Below are 20076 nucleotides of genomic sequence, written 5' to 3'. Positions count from 1 at the left end.
GAGGACACGGCTGGGTTTAACCCAGATGATGTAACCTGGTTTTCTGCTGCAATAACAGGATGTGCTTCTAATTTCATAACTATAATAACATACATCCAGAAGCTTTCAATTATGTCAAATGAAACATCTGTTTGCAGCTGATTGCAGCATTATAACACCTGTAATACGCAGATGAGTGGATGTCTATGGAGCAGCAGCATGATAAACATGTTATATGTATGTATAATATTATGTTGTATGAATTATTGAATGTATGAATACATCCATCCATCATCTACTGTGGCCCAGCCCTGCAGCCTTCAGGTGAGCGGTGGGTGTACACCCTCCCCCCAGTCACCAGTACACCACCATTCACACTCACATTCACCTCTCGGGTCACTTTGGAGTCCCTGATGGGGTTCCTCCACATGCACGGCCTTGGAGTCTGGGAGGCAGCCGGGGGACCCCAAGAGAACCTGCGCAGATGCAGAGAGAACATGAGGACTCCACACAGAAATGGGGTCGGTGGTTAGCAACAGTTGTTAGCAACAGTGCTAACCACCGCACCCCCATGCATAATTATGTCATATTTGTATCAATGATCGGCTCATCTCCCCACCTGAAATGTGTTGACAAAGTCCAAATGTAGAAATAAGATAGTCAAAGTTTACATACAAGGTATGTTACCCATTTACATTACTCATGATGGCTAAGCTGTCATCCATGTTGAAACACACGTCCCCCCCCCCTACAGGACACCCTGACAGCACTGGGCAGCTCCTTCAGTGAGCGGCTGCTCCACCCTCGCTGTGTGAAGGAGAGGTATCGCAGATCTTTCCTGCCGGCTGCTGTCAGACTGCACAATAAACATAACAACCGCTAACACAATCTGAATATTATATATTCTGATATGTATATTGTATTCACCCTCTGTACTATGTACAGGTACACAGAGGCCGAGTATCCATTTATCTGGATTATTGTAAATATACATCCTCTTTGTATATTCCAAATCCTGTTCTATTTGATTTTATCTTATTTTTCTCTGAGTGCTCTTGCTGCTGTTGTTGCACTGTAAATTTCCCCGTGTGGGACAATAAAGGATCTGAATCTAAATCTGAATCTGAATGCCAAAATGTGTGGACCAAATCGATCTTGCTTTATCTGACTGATGATAATGATGATGGTGAGGATGATGATGATAAACCATATCCCACATTTGACAACAGTCAGGGTCACTGGAGGTGCTGTAGTCTATTCCAGCAGACCAGAGGCAGGAATACTGGACAAAACATTAGACAGGACACACACAAACAGACGCATACATGCACAAACACACACGCACACACACACACACACACACGCACACACACACACACACACACACACACACACACACACACACACACACACACACACACACACACACACTCAAAGAGAGAGCACCACTGTCCTGGCCCAGGGAGGTACCAGTAACAACAGGGTGAGATGGGCTGTCAGGGGAGCAGCAACCCCCGACCCAAACAGGTGACCTGCTGTAGCTTCAGTACAGAGACGACTCACACACTGTCACACACAGACCTGCCATCATCTGCTGCCATCATTCCCAGTTTGCCTTTAGAGAAGCGTATGTCATCTTGTTAAAATTAAAACCACAGGAAACAAAAGAACCCTCCAGATTCTGCTCTGACACCCCCCCGCTGGCGTGTGTTTGGCCCCGTCGTGGCTCCATCCACAGCTGTTAATGTGCACAAGAACACTTTGGAAAAACAGGCACAGTTATTACTGGCTACCTCTCAGGACGGGATTTTCTTTCCTTTTGTGCCTGAAGCACATATTTAATCAACAGTAAAGATACATTTTAATGCATTTCTGTCTGCGCTGTATGAGTGAATCGGCTCAGTCTTTTTAAATTTTCACTTCCTTGTTTGGCATTCAGCTGCATAGTAAAACACCGACACCTTCTTATCTACGAATCTGTCAGCTTTACATGCATGTTTCCAGGAATAAATTTGAAAAAATAAACAAGAAGTGGTTCATTTCTAGAGAACTGTCTTTAATGTCTAAGGAGCTGTAAATAGAAAGAGGAGTGGTTATAAAGATGTATTCTCTGTTATTTGGCTATATATTCACGTCTCTTTTTTAATATGAAAGGATTTGCATTTTGTAAAAGAGATTTATTATTAATTGTGGAAGACTGGCTATTATTTACCACATCTGCCAGATGTAATTAATAGAAAAAAATCATCCAGAAGCAGGTGTAAAGGTGCACTAAATGTTTGCATTAGCTGGTAGAGATGTTGCTGTGGGATAATATATAGTAATTCCACTGCATGAATAAACTGCATGACTAACACTAATATTTCACGCTCCCAGCTATAAGTCCGACTCCAGTCCTGGTTAGGCGTGGCCGCAAGAGGGCGCCTGTGAGTTCTGATTTAATTGCCCCCACTGTGGGACAGTGAACCTCCAAGGGTGCCGACGGGTTCCCGTTGGAACAGAAGTTGGCCAACGCCCACCCGCAAAGTTTAGACGACAAACACCTTTCTCTCTCTCTCCCCACCCCCCAACACCCACACACACACACAAACACACACACACACAAACACACACAGTGAGAGAAAATGTTTCCTTGGTGCTTTTTCCTGTTTAGTTCAAATTAAATGACAGTTAATAAGTTCTTTACATGCAGCGGTATTGCGCAACACCGCACTGTTTGGGTTGATCTGTCTGATTTGCTTAATTTCTTCCAAACACTTTGTTCCACAACCTCCTTAGCTAAAAATATGAAAGCGCGTCTTCACCGCAGCGCTTGGTGCAAGCCCCCCCCCCCCCCCCCCCCCCCCCCCCCGGTGACTGTACAGTAAACCACTCCCGCTCCTGGACTGGGCGTGCGTCTGGAGCGCAGGTGTGATAGGATCCATTCCCGGCAGACTGTCTCTCCAAGTGTATCGCGTTGGGAATTTAGACGGTAAAACGCGTCCAGAAAGTCCAAAGAAAGGAGACGCGTTAGCAGCGCACAGGTGCGTTTGGGACAGAGGAGCGAGCGGGGAGGCCGCAGAGGAAAGGAAAAGTTGCTGCAGAAGTTTCGGATGTAAACGTCATTCCGACTCTCCGAGGGGAAAACAGCGGCTCTTCCAACCCACCTAAAGGAAAAGAGGAAAGATCCACAACAATGAAGAAATCCTCATTTCAGGGTAGGTGTTGACACAACGAGGCCTGGAAAAATGGGTTTTTATGGTACAGTCAGACCGCAGCAGCAAACAGGTTAGGCGTGTGCGTGTGCGTGGGCGCGCGTGTGTCGGAATAGGAGAGAATGAAAGCGGACTGGCACATTTAGGTAAATAGTTAACAACCTTCACTCTGCTTCATGGTGCTCCTCAGCACTTCAGACCACGGCTGAACAAAACGAGAGGCACACACGGGCCCGCAGGTGTGGCTGTCAAACCTTTCTCCCCTCCAAAGAGTCGCGGCGACTCAGAGAGCTGAGCTGAAGACATAGCTCTTTTGGGATGAGGTATCCAGCCCGTTAATCTGTATTTACTGGCAGTTTTACGGAGCGGTTCCTCCGCCAGGGAGATTGACCCGGCACGCCGTCAACGATTGGCTCATTGCTGCAGCGCTTGGATGCGTTTGTGGTTGCAGTTTATTACGTGCAGGTATTTGGCGGCTCATTTCGCCAGAGATCAAAAGGAGACGTTGGTTGCACCGACGGTGCAGGCGAGGGCTGGTGTTTTGGCCCAGGCGAGGACAGAGGATCGTGGCCTTGAGCTGTGTTCTTTGGAAGGCGGAGTCTCCTCACCATCCACAGCCGTCCATCACTGCTGCATGTGTCCCCGAGAACACCTGCGACGTCTTCCTCCTCCTCCTCCTCCTCGCCTCTCTTCTCTCTAGGCCCCTGATCAACCCAGTGTACACCAGCATATCCCGCGGAATGCCTGCCTTTCCCTGCTCTTCTTTCCCGATTCTTTGTGCGACAGTGCGTCCGATGGTTCTCCGTCAGAGCCAAGTGCATGTTGGGTCATGCCGCCTCTCCTCCTCCTTGTGTGAGTGTGTGTTCTTCCTTTGTGGCAACGTGTGTGGAGCTGTCACATTCTTTGTACGCGCTTCACCCAGGGCATCATCTAATAACAAAGTGTGTGTGTGTGTGTGTGTGTGTGTGTGTGTGTGTGTGTGCAGTCCCTCCTCACTTAAGTGCAGAGTTGTTTAGACAAGCAGCAGAGATGTGCAGGAGGAGGCCGGCCTGTGTTTCGCACCCATGTGTAGGTTCATATATGTCCCTCTCCCCAGGCTTGCTCTGTGTGCCTGCATTCGCTCACGAATCCCCCCCCCCCCACACACACACACACACACTCTGGAGCCATTCTCTGCCTTGTACACCACTCCCTCCAAGTTGTCTGGATCAATGAGTAACCTGTGTGAATAACAACCCACTCAAACACACACGCACGCCCACACACGGTCATTATTTTCCAAGTGCGCTTCCCCGCGGTATGTGCTTTCATGTCCCACTCGGGCACGCAGGATCCCACTTGTGCCTTTGTGACGAACGCTGTGCTCTGTGCGGCGTTGCAGCTCTTCCGCCTGTTTATACAGGAGAGTGAGCCAGGCTTTGATACGGGGCCTACAGCTATTGTTGGATGGTAACTTTAAAGTCAACCTATAAACTGTGCTGAGACATATTTTGCCCTGTCATCTAGCCCAGTATGCCGTCTAACCTTCAATTTTCTCTCCCTGGAAGTCTGTGAATAATGGACTAATAACGTATTAGGACACGTGGACGTGCACGCACAGTTCGCTGTTGAAGCTTATCTCAAACCCTCTTGTGAAAAAGGTGGATTTCACAGCTGAGCATTCTCTAATTTTAGCTTGTGTGAGGCGCTGTTTTGCCTGCCGGACGCCAGCAATAATGTCTGTTCAGCCTGTAAAATAAGCTAAGTAGCTGTATGAATAAAGTCTGCCGCCATGGAGCCATCGTTAAAACCAGAGTAATCAGGAAATGATGCTTTTCATGCACCAACGTGATGAGAACTACAGGAGAACGTGATGGATTTGTCCGTCAGGGGAGGCGGAGCTATTCTTTTTTTACTGGATCCCACCACCAGAGCGTGATGTCATTGAATCTTTCGTTCTCCCACTACAGCTTCTGCCGGGGTTGATGGCTTTGGTGGAGGCTTTAGCCTCATTTCCACTGCAGGAGCTTTTGTACATTTTAGCTGGCATGTTGAAAAACCTGGGCGCATCCCCACCTCGACTAACCAGGGAAAACTCCAACTAAAACTTTTCCAAACCTTCTCTAGAGAGCGCGCCTGGTAGGACTTTTGAGACTCCCTGGGAGTCTTTTGCTGAGTGCTGAAGAACGCTGACGGGCGGAACGCACTAGCATTGTCTGCACTTCTGCTGACCCGCCATGTTTAAGCCAGTGTGCTGCCGCAAATGTATCCAAGCCTCACTGAGCAGTGGGCGGGCTAATCCAAACCGATAATCTTTGGAAGATGTCCAGCAGGACAACAAGGAGTCTCTGTAAGGATAGCCGACCAGAGGGTCTAAACGCTGAAACAAATTCGTGAAAAAGGTTCAGCATCTTTGCCACAACTGTCTCAGAGGGTCCGATCTCTTCCCTCCCCACAGTTCTGATCTCAGCATATTTTCCAGTAATTTGAGGTGTGGTGGAAATGTAAACCACCTGGAATACCAGGGGGATACATTTCCTGGAAATAAAAGTTTCTGGAAATCTTAGTGAAAAAGGGTATTGGGCTTAACATTCTGACACGAGGGTGTTTACACCGCTGTGGAATGTGGACTTCCCCTGGCGGAAGGGGCCCTGTTGTTGCCCCTGCTGCATTTGGTCCCCCCTTGGCAGCCCCCTGGAGCCTCCTCCGGAGGGTCCACTCAGCCCGGCGTTCATTATCAGCAGATCCGTGACGCCGCCACTGCCAGAGGTGTGAACGGATCGGCCGTACAGACTCCTGTGCGCTGAGCCTGTAAAAAAGATAATAGCAGGCTGGCAGAGGATCTGATGTGAGCTGGAACATGTGGTCTGACAGCAGCGTGGGGCATTAACACGATGGAGAGCGTGGGTACACCTCAATTATGAACTGGGAGCTGCAAAACAGCAGCTTTAAGATCAAATTAAATGGAAATGTGTCATTAACTTAACCCATTTCATGAGGAAGTCTTTCAGTCGGGCCAGTTTGGTTTGTGTTTGGTAAAAATATTCATCAATACCTGCATCAATATCTGAGTTTTTGTTGTTCATTTTGCATTCTGAGTCTGTTTCGTCCATTCGGGGCTATTGTAGAAACATGGTGGGCCAACACCACGACGCATGCATCAATAGTGACATGAGTATTTCTATGCGACCAAAAACACTGATCAATACACGATTAATAAAGCTGTTGTAAACAACACAACTTGATGAATGTGCTGCTTGATTTCCAGATAAAGATGATGAAAAACGTTGATATGCTGAACCGTTAAAATTGTAAAAACTCTACTGCTTTGGAATCGATCAGGCTCTAATTTCAGATTGGGAGATGTGATTGCACCGTGCTCACAAAGGTGCCGTAAAAAACAGAGACATTCATATATGATTTAGCTTCCACTCCACGAGTGCTGCCTCACCTCTCACACACAGGCAGCGCATGTTTCCTGTGGGCAGCGCCAGGCAGTAAAAACACACTCTTTAACGCACTGCCTGCTTTTAACGAGAAGGAAGGCAGACGCTTATCTTTTACTGGTCTCCAGTCTGACCCGGGACCAGAACACTTCTGTACACTTGGACTCCGGTTTGACCCGACGTCGGAGCAAAGTCGTGTCGGTTTTCAGGCGGCCTGCTGAGTGAGGGCTGGGGGCGCTCTGACAGCAGGGAGGGGGGCTTGGATGAGCTGGGTACTGCTGGGGGGGGGTCGTGTCCACTGTCCTCCCTCCTGTATGGGCCTCAAAACGACCTCTGGAACCTGCGGCTGTGGCGTAAAGCAAACACAGGTAAACACAGGGACACCGCTCAGTCTTGTCTGAGGCCCCTGATGGGTCGTTCACACACAACACGTGGTTTATATCCAACATGATGCACAGCTCTGCTCCGCGACTCAGGTTTTCACAGCCTTGGTGGCTTGTTGAGGCTTTTGTGTTGTCAGGGTGTGTGTGGAGTGTGTGTGTGCATGTACCAAGCCGTCCTTCCAGCGTTAAGAGTAAATAAGTACAGACATGTTTTTTAGCTGCGAGGCTTTACAGACTTGCCTTTGACTTATCTATTCTGTCATTTCTCCATACACTGAAAGCTCTTAAACACAAGTCCGTGTGTACACTCCAGCACAATAGGCCACCAGTGTTATCACTGCAGCGGGGGCCCCGGTGACCGTTTCACCTTTGACAGGCTGAACACTCAGATTGTGATTTAAAAGGTCTAAAGTAAAAGAGGCGATGCTTCCCCTCTAAATCAACAACACACAGCTCTGTTGCTGACATTTAGACGTACATCAGGATAACACGTGGATGCATTTCCTCCTGTCTGCAGGTCAATACAAGCTTCTCCTCCACATATTCCCGGTGCGAGTGTTTGATCTGTGACCCCAGGTTCACCTGTTTTACAGGAACCAGCAGTTTTTAAGTCATTTTAATGCAAAAACTTCCTCCTCTCTTAGATTTTCTATATAAAGTCTCAGTTAAATGCATTTTGAGAGTGTTTTTTGGCGCTACATTTTTAAAAAGTCAAACTTTATGGCTGCATATTTCCAGAGTGTTGCTGTCAAACCTGGGATTATTATCTTGATTTATTAGGTAAAAATTGCTGCAGGTATGAGGTACTGGTGCAGCCTTATGCTAATAACAGAAGTTGGGATCATCCATTGAGATTTTAGAACATGAACTCAGTGAAACTGGTGGGATTTTATTATTCTTTAATAACATTCTGCCACTTTAAATATCTGAAAGATATAAACTAAACGTGGGTGTAGCTGGATGGGATATCAGTAGATACTGCATCATTTTAAACTGCTTGCGCTTGTTTGAAAGTTGTTTGTTTTTCACGCATGAGAAAACACAGTTTATGACTGAACCAAATCAAGCCTGAAAAATCAAAGCCCGTTATCTTGCCTTTACTTGATATTACTGTCTTGTAAAGTTAAGACGAGCGCTGGAGGGTGAAGCTCAAGCCCCAACTCCTTCAACTCCTGCGTGCGGTTGGTAAAGTTACAACAGAATGTGAGCACGTTGATCCACCGTGCCAAAAACTCTGAAGGAGTTTGAACATGACTGCAGGAAACAAATGTCATATTTCATCATCACTTTCTTTCTGTTATTTTCCTTCCGGTCTTAGACTGACAATTGCTAATGCTCGCTCTCTCTCTCTCTCTCTCTCTCTCTCTTGCTCTCTCTCAGACTCACACACACACACACACACAAGTTAATCCATTTCAATGTGTTCCCCAATAACAGATTTTCTAACATTCTCAGTGACCATGTTAGCATATTGATGATGTCATATGTTACCATGTTATTCTTTACTGAACAGTAATTAAAAAATTATATTCATTTACAGTAATTAGTTTATAGTCAGTGCAGTCAAATTCTTGCTAAAGTATCTCAGCAAAAACCTCAGTGTGTGAGATTTAGCAGCATCTAGTGGTGAGAATAGAGGTGCATCAGAGGAATACCTGTCCTCAAATGCCTCACGTTTGTCCATTCTGGGCTCCTGTAGAAACACAGCGGAGCAGCATTCCAGCACCCACGGTGACCCGCATCAACATTTAAACAGACTTTTCAATGCAAAAGATAAAAAAGCGGCATGAAGCTTGCTCGTGTTCTGGTTCGTCTTAGAACCACCCGGTTCTGTTGGACCTGAATATATTTGGCGTTTGATTTTAAATGTAATCGAAGGCAGCAGTAACTGAGAACTGGGGCTACATTACTCAGAAAGGAAATAGACACCATTATTCAAACAATGGTGCTGAGTCACCCAACTGAGCAGGCAGTGATGCCAACTGGTGATTTGGAAGAACTGCACACACACACACACACACACACACACACACCCACGATTGATGAGAGATGTGATGTGTCAGGAACTGTTCGATAACAGGAAGTGAGTCACATATGAGGGTTGGAAATGACAACAGCTAGAGTTCAACCACAGAGCAGAGATGGTATCACATCTGTGGGAAGGACACTTTAACTTTAGACCTCAGATTCTTCTCTGCTACCAGAGATACTTATTAATGGCATTTACTTCCTCGCCGCTGGTTCATCTGTAAAGTTTTAGTGACTGTTTCTTCTGTTCGCCCTTACAGCGAGATCAGCCAGCGCTCGGGCGAGGAGGACAGAGCGGGAAGCTCCTGGGGTCACCAGTCCCAGTAAGTACTGTCATTGTTACCCATCGTATATTGAGCATAAACCCGCCTGTCCATCACTCTGCTCAGCACCTGCAGAGCACGTTTGACATCATCCACCCAGGTCAGGTCATGGTCAAGGTCATCTGACCCCAGTTCAGTGTTCTGTAAGTCACTGACCTTCAGAGCCATGTGGAAACACCAGGGCAACGACCTGGGAGCACGTAACAGCCACTCCACAGCGGATCCTGTTGGAATATTACTTGCTCTTTTTGTTTGTGTATTTTATTTATTCATTCTAGTTATTGGCCTCTATACTTAGACTCGTGAGCGTGGACGAGCAAATAACATCCAACTGAAACAAATAAGAAAAGGATTTAATTTATTTCATTTTTAATTATCCTTGTGTGTCTATTTTTGTCTGTACAGAATGTACCTGTCATAAGTGACATGCATGAGTCATGAAAAAAACATATTCAAACGTTGACACGTACACTGTTTGTTTGTCCAGTGCTCACACACACACACATGGCAGACACACACACACACACACACACAAACACGTACACACACTGGGATACTGATATGCTTAAGTAGGTGCACACTCATACAGGCTGTCTTTGAAAAGTGCCCAAGGCTGAGGATAAGGCCTCCGTTAGTCAGCAGACAGGCAGAGAGACCTCCCTGACGCTGATGCAGGCGCCCCAGGATGTGTGTGTGCGTGCGTGTGTGCGTGCATGTGTGTCTGTGTTTGTGCGTACAGGCTTTTGAAGGTAGATGCCCAGTACAAAACAACTGCCAACAGAGCAGATTTGTGATTTGGCAGGCAGTTTTTGGGAGGATACACACACACACACACACACACACACACTCACAAACATACACTCACACACACACACTCACAGAGAGAGAGAGAGAGAGGTTTTTAATAGATTTGCCCTTTTTTCATGTCGGTACAGTTTTTACCACTAGAGGTCGCTGTGGTATTGTTTTTTTCTTCCCTCAAGTGTCGATTAAAACAATTGTCAGGCTCTAATTTAGAATATAAAGGAAAATTAACAATGAAGACAGCAAAAAGCACAGAACACTGACATAAATACATCACCACCGTGGAGTGTTGGTGTATGGGACCATTCCACAAGACACTGGGCGGACATGTCTCAGTGTGTTTGATCTCTCTATCAGAGCTCAGGCGCTTGTCATCTGACCCCTGACCCATGGCGCAGTGTGAGGTACGTGCCAAAGGTCACAGGTCATCTGAGTCACTTGAACAGAGCGTCATTCACTCTCACAATAGCTTCTCTACAGTGTTTCTGGTGCCTCTAATTCCCATTAAACCAGGAAAACCTTTTATATATATATTGATATATAAAAGGTTTTCCTGGTTTATAACACCCCTGCATTGATCTTTTTGTGAGGAAAATGTAGGGGAATATCCTTAATTCCATTTTAACAACAACTTAATCTTAGGCTAATTTAGGCTAGCTGGCACATGGCTTCATAAATTGGCCAAACGGATCGTTTGCAACTGGGTTATTTTAATCTGCCAGCAGCATATCCGTGTCACATGGTGGAGCTAATGGTTTCTATTTTCAAGATACAATACTGCTTCAGTCCTTTTGGTCCTGTCAGAGGGAAGAGAGGGGAAGAGCGAGGAAGGGCGAGCAACATATGATCAGCACATGGGGATGTCGTAATTCTGACTTCATTAGCGGGACACACTGAAGGAATCAAACCGCGGAGACGGAGAGGGAGGGAGGGAGGGAGAGCCCGAAAGGAAAGGGTGAGAGTGAGAAGTGGAGGAACAGAGGGAGGGAGAGGGAGCGAGTGGAGTGGAAGAAAGGGAAGTCCTAAAAAAGAGAGTGAGGGAGCCGAGGCTACATGTGGTTGTGGAAGGAATGGTCTGGATATGGAGGGGGACAAGTTCTCAGGTAAGGCTCAGCTGTCAGCCCAGATGAAGGGCACATTTTAGGCTTCTTTATTCATCTCTTTCTCTGGGTTAGGGTGTCTGTTCTGAGAGAGCTGGCCTCTGTTCCCCCCCCTCTGTGGTATTTTCCACTCTCTCATTCTGTCCCGTTTGCTGACTGCATGTTTTCGTTGGGTTTTGGACCTGGAGCTGGGAGCTCTGCAGGGTTTGTGTAGCAGCTTAGCTGCTGTTTTGGTTTATCCGTCTTTATCGGCTCTGTGGGCTTTTTTTGTCTCCTCTTTGTGTCACCCTCCCTCATCCCACTATTGTCAAATTGTGTTTTTGTCTTAAAGTATTGCTGCTCTCCACTGTCCACTTTTCTTTACATACGTTGGTTTTATCCTCAAAAAAACAAAACACCTTCTGAGGGATCGACACCCAAGTGGCTCCAATATCTCAGAACTCCGTCTCTTTTATCTCAATCTGCGTTCTTCCATTCTCCTTTGGTGTGAAAACAGGAAAGAAGTGTGTTTGAACAACACTACCCTTGTCTCCTGTGGCTCTGATCCCACTCCTGCCATCAGTCAGTCCCTCCTTTAGCTAACAGCACAGAGGAAGCTCCACTCCAGTCCACTCTCTTACTTACAGTAAGTTGGCCGCACAGATAACTCCTTGTATTTCGTGGATGCTTTCCTCGTCGAAATGTAACAATTTACACGCATGTGTGTCAGGTTATGTGTTTCACAGCCCTCACACGAATGAACAAAAGTGTTGTGATAAAATAGGTAATCTCAGTCAGCCGTTCAAAAATTCAAAAACTGCTGTTGCGGCGTTCAAACGCCGACCACAGCCGGACGTTCCTTCAGATACTGCAGTGCTTTTTTTCTTTCTTTCTTTCTTTCTTTCTTTCTTTCTTTCTTTCTTTCTTTCTTTCTAGCTTTTGAAAGGAAAAAGTGACGAATCGAGCGCGGTGAGGAAAGATGCCCCCCACTACAATCATTGAGGATTCATAATAACAGGGAGCTACGCTTCCCGTCGAGTGTGGCGTGCCGAGTGACCCACTTACAGAAACAATAATACGCAGTGTATCGATAATATGATACTTGTAATACAACCAAGAGTGTCCGCATTGCTCTGTTGTACGTTGTGTTAAAGGCATTAGTGAGGCAATGCTGTCTGCACCTTTAATGGTGGCCTTTTATGAGTGTTGTTAAAAAGCCATGACAGAAACCATAGCTGGAGCGGAATGTGTGTCTGTGTGCGCCTGTGGCTCTATGTGTGTGTGTTTCTCTTCTAATTCCAACCTCTAATGAGAGTTTTTGTCTTAAAATGAAAATATCTCTCAGCTGGTTGTGAGCAGTCTGTTTCCTGTGTTCCCTTCTCACATGAATCACTACGTGACACAGCCGAACTTTGGTTTGGTACTGTTCCATTCATAGTCGAGTCACGGTGACGTCATCTGATGAGCTTCGATGACACTCAAGTCGGTGCTCTTTTTTTTTCAGGGATCACAGGAAGAGTTGAGTTTAAGAATCCGTTCTTCAAATGAATCCTCTGAACGACAAACTGAACCAGTTTACATTATATAATTTATACTCCTGCCACCAGGTGGAGCTACCGAGCAGGAGAAAGTCCTGGCCCGACCGCTGAGCAATCATGCTGCTGCTTTTGAAATCGCATCACAGCTGCCCTTTGTATGTTTAATGATAAATAATAAGATATCGGGGTCACGGCATCAAATATAGTGAGTTCTGACGGACAGCTGCGCTCACAACACACAGAGTTCTGTTCTTTGGAACACACGTGAAAATATGTGCAGACAGAAGATACACTCATTCACATCACTCACTGCAAAAAGATATGCTGAGTGAAAACAATTTAGATGTCATGCCAATGTGTGTGTGTGTGTGGGGGGGGGGGGGGCATGTTGCCAACAGGTGCTGTGTCTGATTCAAGTTAGCAGGGTCTGGCTGGGTGCGTTTGGTTTGGGCCAGCTGCTGTCACTTTTCCCCGTGGATAGAAACCTTACAGGCGAAACCATGACAGCCGGGGGTGGGGGTGGGGGTGGGGGTGGGGGTGGGAGTGGGGTACGCTGCCCTGAGTTACAATATTAGGGGAGAAATGTTCTGCAGCCTGTGCAGTATTCGTTGGTGTGTCGGGCTGCAGGACAGCAACCCGTCCGCATTCTGACCCTAAAATCACTTACTGGCACTGTCCCCTCAGAATGCCGAGGTTGCTGGTTTGATTCTGGTTCCCGACCTTTCTATCTAGTCATCACATGATCTCTTGCTGCTTTCCTTCAGGTCCTCCAGGGTCCTCCCACTGTCCCCAAACGTGCCCGTCAGGTTGATATCTTGCTCCAAGGTGTGAGTGTGATGGACTAGTGTCCTGTCCATGGTGTCTTCCTGCCCAACAACCTCTCAATCCTGCCCAACCTCACGTTATCAGTTAATAGCATTAGGGTGTGTCTTGTGTACCTCCACATGTGTTCCACATGTGCGTACTGTACACAGCCATTCTTCTGCTGATACTGTGGTCATCTGTGTGCCCCCTGTGCCTCTAATCTGTCTCTCTTCGCCTTCTCGGCCCCTCTGACATCCGCAGCCAGCCTCAGCTGCTTATTAAAGTGGTTACCACGTAAACAGACCTGCGGTAATTACAGTTGGAATACACACGCGATGGTAACGGCGCTTACACAGCTGCCAAACTTTTCTTTTCAGACCTTCCAGGCCGGCTCGCTTGACACAACCTGATCCTTGAGTGAGTCATGTGCATCAAGGGTAGTACAAAGCTTTTGTTGTATTAAAGCATGCAGGAAGTCGCTTTGGAAGTTGGGAATTACAGTGAGTGTCTGAACCTGACATGACCTGTTCAGACACCGATCATTTATCACCGGATAGTGGAGGTGGACACCTGGAGATATAAAGTTGCAGAATTGTTTGAATTCTTGTCAGTAATTACAGCACATTGGGCTCCTGTGGTTTCATCGTGCTTTGATTTTGATCAATCAGCACAAAGGAGGGTCGTTGTCGTGCACTCGGGCACACACCCGCACGTCCATGCACAGCATCTGCCACACCGGCGTGGGGTCTATTACAGATGTGTTCCTGCCTAACTACCACTCTGCTCCGCACATTTTCAGCACTGGGGGCCAGACCCACTTTGGAAGGGCCGGTGTTGTTTAAGACTGTTGTTGGGCGGCTGTTTCCATCTGTCCAGAGCAACACAACACCAGCAGCTGCTCATAAAGACACACCTCAGTACGCCACTGAATTAGGCCTCCGGATATTCATTATCTCCTCTTGACGTCCTGTTGTTGAACCTACTCTTGGGATAATATTTTCAGTTATCACTGTGTTACTTCTACATTTATTATCAATGACAGGGAGGAGCGTCTTTTTTATAGCAACAATTCCTCCTCTAACACAGCAAGTTACTAAAAAGAAGACTCAGCGTAGTGGAATTCAGACCATAATTAGTCAAGGACCTCACGACTGATGTGTAGTCTTGCAATCAAAGTGATCTGTTTTGTCGGAGTCCCATGTTTTCAGATAGCCGTCCTTTAAATAAGAAAAATAAACAAGTTCCTATTTATCTCAAATGTCTGGGAACAAGAGTGCAGCCATCTTGGTGCTGTTGTCATGTGAGTGTGTTATCAGTGTTTCAGGGTCATTTCAAAAGGGATCCCAGGAATGATGATTCATCATGTTTTCATCAATGTAGCTTCTGAAACAATTTTTTTTTTAAAAAGAACACATTGAGCTTCCAGTTTGAGCTGGAGCATATTATGCTGGACCCTGCCGTTGGGGGGCAATGGAGATCAAAGGGTGGGATGCTCTGAAGTCGTCCATCTTCTTTTTCATCAAATTGACTAATGGATAAACTTTGATTCCCTGTTATTCCAGAACATGCATATGTGCGATCGTACAGATAAGCGTCAGCTAAGAAAGTTACTCCCAATGAGGCTAAAGCAAGTAATGGAAACATGGAGGCTAAAGTCACTTTTGGTCTCATGGGATTGGTCAGATGCCCACGCATGCTGCTAATAATCTAGAGGACAAATCTGGAAGACAAAAGCAGGCTCAGCGTAAACTTGACCTGACTGTATGGCCACGCTGTGGGCGGAGCTTTTTACAGATCGGCTGGGAAAGCCGCTCTGTGTCTGAGCGCAACAGTTGTTAGCAGAGATTATACCGCTGCTGCCGGGGCCTGCAGGGGCTTGCAGGGATATGCAGTGGAAGGAAGTGTGTGTGTTGTGGCGAGTGTTCTGGTGAAAGGTTAAACTGTGTGTGTTTGTATCTGTGCATGCATCTGCCACATAGCTGCTGTGTGTGCATGTGTGTGTGTGTGTGTGTGTGTGTGTGTGCCAGGGGAGTGGAGGAATCTGACTCACATGTGTTGGGCAGTGAATCTGCATGAGCCGAAGGGTGTGTCGGGATCGAGATTCCCTCCACGTCTCCATCTATATCTGTGGTCAAGTCGCATTTCTCGGCGCTTATTACAGCCAGTCCAGTTGCCCACGGCGACACGTGGTATTTACGGGACGGATGCTGACCCCTGCCGGAGAAAGTGACACGAGGACAGACGTCGCGAGGGAGCCGCGCGTACGGGAAGGCAGCGCCACACAGGTCCAGTTTTCAAAAGGTTTCTTGCACATTTTGCACAGTTAGAGCTTCAGATCTCCATCGAGGGACACGTGCAGGGTTGTGATTAAAGGGGACTCTTTATTCAACGTTATAGTTCGGCTTCTTTCATGGGCAACAGGCTCTCTGCTGACATATGTTACAGTCAGACTGTGGCTTGCATTGTGAACTCCACATGGTTTTATGCAGCTAAAGCTTTTCTCCTATTCTGAGCCTTGTGAAATAAAAACTTTCATTCTGACAAAAGGTTTATTACAGTTTGTAGCGTTGTAAGACGATTTGTTACGCAAGCTCAAACCAACCCAGAACCAATGTGCCTTAATGTGCCTTGTTTATACAGAGTTTTACATAGTTACACGCTAATAAAATGCATTTACAGTCAGTGTGATCATGTGACTGATGATGCATATTTTGTTTTTTGTTTGTTTGTAATAATTGAGATGGATTTAGCATGATCTTAGGGCTGTTATTGATTAAAGAGGATACTGAAACTCATATATATGTATTAATTAAACGATTATTTTGTATAGAAATTTATAAGTTTGTGGACATCCATTGTTGACCAGTGAGGTTGTTTTACACCATAAATATCCATAGAATTATGACTTCTGAAATAGCACACCAGCAAACTCTCCAATTGGCTCCGATAAGCCTGCAGGGCAATGAAAGGCCTCTGATAATCGTTTGCAGCTCAAATCCAGAACTTCCCCCCCTATCTCTGCCCTCCTTTGTCCTCCTGGCAGTTTTACTTGATGCATTTTTCTCATTTTCAGCCCGTTGATGTTTGCCATTTGGAGCGAGAGCTGTAAATCCCAGTGGCTGTTCCGTGCCATTGCAGTGTGACTCATTTCTGAGAGGGATGCTGGGTGCAACTCGTGGCCCCCGACCAACGCCCCTGTCCTCCCCTCCCCCTTCACCCGTCACAAACACACACGCCTTCAGTCATTAGGCTACTTATTTATTGATGCCCTCTTCCGGAGCAGCCGAGCGTCTCCGGCCAGCCTTAGAATATCCCGACCATATTAGTCCACAGAAACTGCCTGGGCTTTAACTTTTCACTGTAACGCACGTTCCAGGACAGATGTGGCGTTTTCCTTCTGCCGTTTCAGGGCTTCGGTTCAGGGCTGACATATTAAGTTTTATCATTTGACCAAAAGCATGTTAGTCATGTGGTCGAGCCCTCGGGAAGCGTGTCTGACTGTAGCGCGTGTATAATTTGAGCTTAAAAAGGGGAGCTTTCATGGAAAGGAAGCAGAGGAGGAACGGGAGGGAGAAACTGGGGGAGGGAAGACGGTAGAGCTGGAAGGAGAGGGAGGGTGGGGGGTTGTCACTGCTGCTCATTCCAGGCTCTGGAAGTTGAGAAGGAGGAGAGACCGAGAAGAGAAAAATAAGTTGCTGCTTTAAGAGAGACAGAGATTTGGATCAGCGAGCTGCTGAACTCTTGGGTTTTTCTCTCCCCCCCCTCGCTTCCCTCGTCGTCCTTGCACAAGCTCCTAATTTGGGATTTGTTTAAAAGCAGGACTGCGCCCCAGGAAGACTTTTCCTTGCCGGGGAAAGGGACCCCCGCTCCCTCTCGCACATTATAGGCACACACCTACTCCCCAACATGTCTGACTCCACTGTCAACGCGCACTTGGAAGGGATAATATCAGACTTTGAAGGTTAGTTCTTTCCCCCCTTTCTTGGCTCGGCTGCTCCGCTGCTGGTCTTCTCCTCCTCCTTCTCCTTCATGCTCGCAGGGCGCTCTTTGCGCCTCGTAGATCACTTCCATACGTTGGACCAAACAGGAGATCTTGGAAGTGCTGTGCTGAGTTGTGCTGTTGCTGGTTAACTTTTGTTGAGATGGGTGCCTGTTTGTGTTCCATCAGGCTGTCAAGAGAAAAAAGGGCAGGTTAGAGAAACCTACAGGTACAGTGAGGGGAACACCTGGCAGCCCTCCCCAAGACCCCCATTCCTTCTTCCTTTCCAGATTTTCCCTGTCATCCATCTCCTCCTCTCTGCCTCCTCTTTTCCTCTTTCAGCACCTCATCCATTCTCAGCCATTGCTTCACCCCCCGTCTCATGCGCGCGCCTGGTTGCTGATGGGTGTCCGTCCACCTGAGTATCCCGCCTGCCCCTCCCTCACGAACACCTACCCATTAGGGAACGCATCCACACTTGTCCCGGGCAGCTTCTCTGTCGACACCAGTTTGTTTCTGGTATGTGCGAAGTCTCTCCTCACCTCCGTCTCCCTCTTCAGGTCTTTAAAACAGGACAGCGGAGCAGAGAGATAAGCTTCAGGAGAGAGAGCCAAAGGAGCGCGCGTCAGCACGCACCACGGGTTGTCGCTGTGTTTGTCAGCCGCGTGTGTTACACCTGTGCGTTAATCAAGCACGTTGCTGGGAGGTACAGTGTTGTGGTTGCTGCGGAGACTCCTGAGATATCCTCTGATCGTTTTAATAAAGTCTTGTGCAGGAAATACGCAAGGAAAATGCAACATCATTTGTAAACAAGTTTAGCTTTATCTCTACTTGTGTTCGCTTGTGGTTTTAGCTTCAGCTCTAGTGAGCTGTTGATTTTCTACATTATAATATATTATATTGAAATCCTTTTGTTGTGGGAATAGAAAAAATTCCACAAATGAGTTTAAAAATGCATCACATGAAGTGCTTATTTAGGTTAGAGGATTTGGCTTTTTTTCCCCTCTTCTTTATTTATTTGACTTTAATTTATCCATAAAAGCTGTTGTGATTAAAAGCCTCCCCTCTGTGGGAGGCCTGGCCCAGTAAGACCACCAGTGCTTTGAGAAGAAAGAAAAACAAACAAGAAAAAACAAACATAGCACCATAGTGGCTTCTAAAACAATCAAATCATTTAGTAGTAATAATTCTAGCAAAAATATGGAGAGTTATTATTGTAACTGTTATTATTGTTGAACCACAGTTTTGAGGGGGTTTGTGTAATATTCCCCCCATGCAGCAGGGGGGGATGTGACAGAAAGGCTGTTCAACCCAACAGAAGCCGTTAAACTGTAAACTAGCTGATTTTTTTATAATTTTTTTAAAAAACACCGATTCAAGAAAGAGCAACGTGGATTGCTGTCAATACTTAGCTGTGTTTATTACAGAAGTGCTATACAGGAGACATTGTGGCAGCTAGAAGTGGCTAAAGTTTGCAAAAAGTTGGTTTTGAGTGCGCAAGTGAGCCAGAACATGGGAATTTTTTGTCCGTGAGGTTGATGGCCTCAGCTGTGACTTCAGCCTATTAAACTGACTCAGATCATTGACCACGTCTCTCTCTTCCCTGCACTCACTCTTTCTAACACACACACACACACACACACACACACACACACACACACACACACACAGATCCTTCAGAAGGGTGTATTCTCTTGGATTTGGCTCTCCTTTGTTTATTGTACAACAGAAGGACATTTGGGGGTGGGGGGACTTTGAAACACTGGGAGCCACCTATAGACAATAATCCATATCTGGCTGATGTTGCCATGGTCACTCGTCTCTTTTCCTCTGCGTGGTGGGGTTACTGGTGGGGTCTGGTGAGAGGAAATTCCACAGTTGTGGTTCTGAGCTGCTCTTTACAGGCAGAGACCACAGGGAACTCCATCCCATCATGTTAGTTAGTCAAGAATGACGTTAACTTTCTGGTTGCGCCACAGAGTGTCTGTTCGTTCCAAAAACCGGGTATTAACTTTTTATAAGTGCTTTTCAAAGACTCCGATTTGAGCTCACACTGATGGCTCTTTAAACAAATGAGATTTTTAAAGTCTTAAAGTGTGAATTGGTCATTAGGAATGTGCAGCGACTGCACTAATGTTTTAGATCTACAGTATAGGGAGCTCTTCTAGTGCTCTAAACTAGTGAACTCTCTGACAAAACAAAACAAGGACCCTCGCAGAGGGAGAGGAAGTGTCATCTGACAGAGGCTGATGATAGCCGCCCCCCAAGTCTCCACTCTTATCTCTATTATCGCGGTGCTCTGTGCTTACCGGCCAGGACAGGTTTCCTGCTAATGACGCCAACAAGCGTTCAAGTCACTCTGAATGAACACAGCAGGTCTTTGTCGGATTTTAAACTACACTGCTTTTTTGCCCCCTCCCTGTCAGACACGTGGGGGGAACACTCCATTGGTGTTGACCCCCAGGCAAGACCCCCAGATTTATCAGCAGTTTCTCTGCTGTGGCTAGAAACAGCTAGCTTGCGATGAAAGATCTTCTTTG

At 46.6% G+C, this 20076-nt stretch overlaps 1 protein-coding gene across 3 annotated transcripts in view; it reads left to right on the top strand.

The window, feature by feature from the left end:
* Window positions 1–2887: 2887 nt before the first annotated feature.
* septin9a (septin 9a) overlaps window positions 2888–20076 on the top strand; it is a 38969-nt gene continuing 21780 nt past the window's right edge. Inside the window, exons 1-2 of one of the 3 annotated variants that reach the window (XM_011603899.2) lie at window positions 2888–3176; window positions 9270–9332. In XM_011603899.2, coding sequence (XP_011602201.1) covers window positions 3155–3176; window positions 9270–9332 — 85 coding nt within the window. In that variant the 5' untranslated portion in view covers window positions 2888–3154. Of the gene's footprint in view, window positions 3177–9269; window positions 9333–11090; window positions 11240–17384; window positions 17519–20076 lie in introns of those variants that run through there. The other 2 variants (XM_011603902.2, XM_011603900.2) reach the window with 2 other exon arrangements.

Source organism: Takifugu rubripes, chromosome 5 (assembly GCF_901000725.2).
Source record: "Takifugu rubripes chromosome 5, fTakRub1.2, whole genome shotgun sequence".
Taxonomy (NCBI): domain Eukaryota; kingdom Metazoa; phylum Chordata; class Actinopteri; order Tetraodontiformes; family Tetraodontidae; genus Takifugu; species Takifugu rubripes.
Note: the sequence above shows the minus strand (reverse complement) of the source record. Positions and strands in the feature narration are given on the sequence as shown.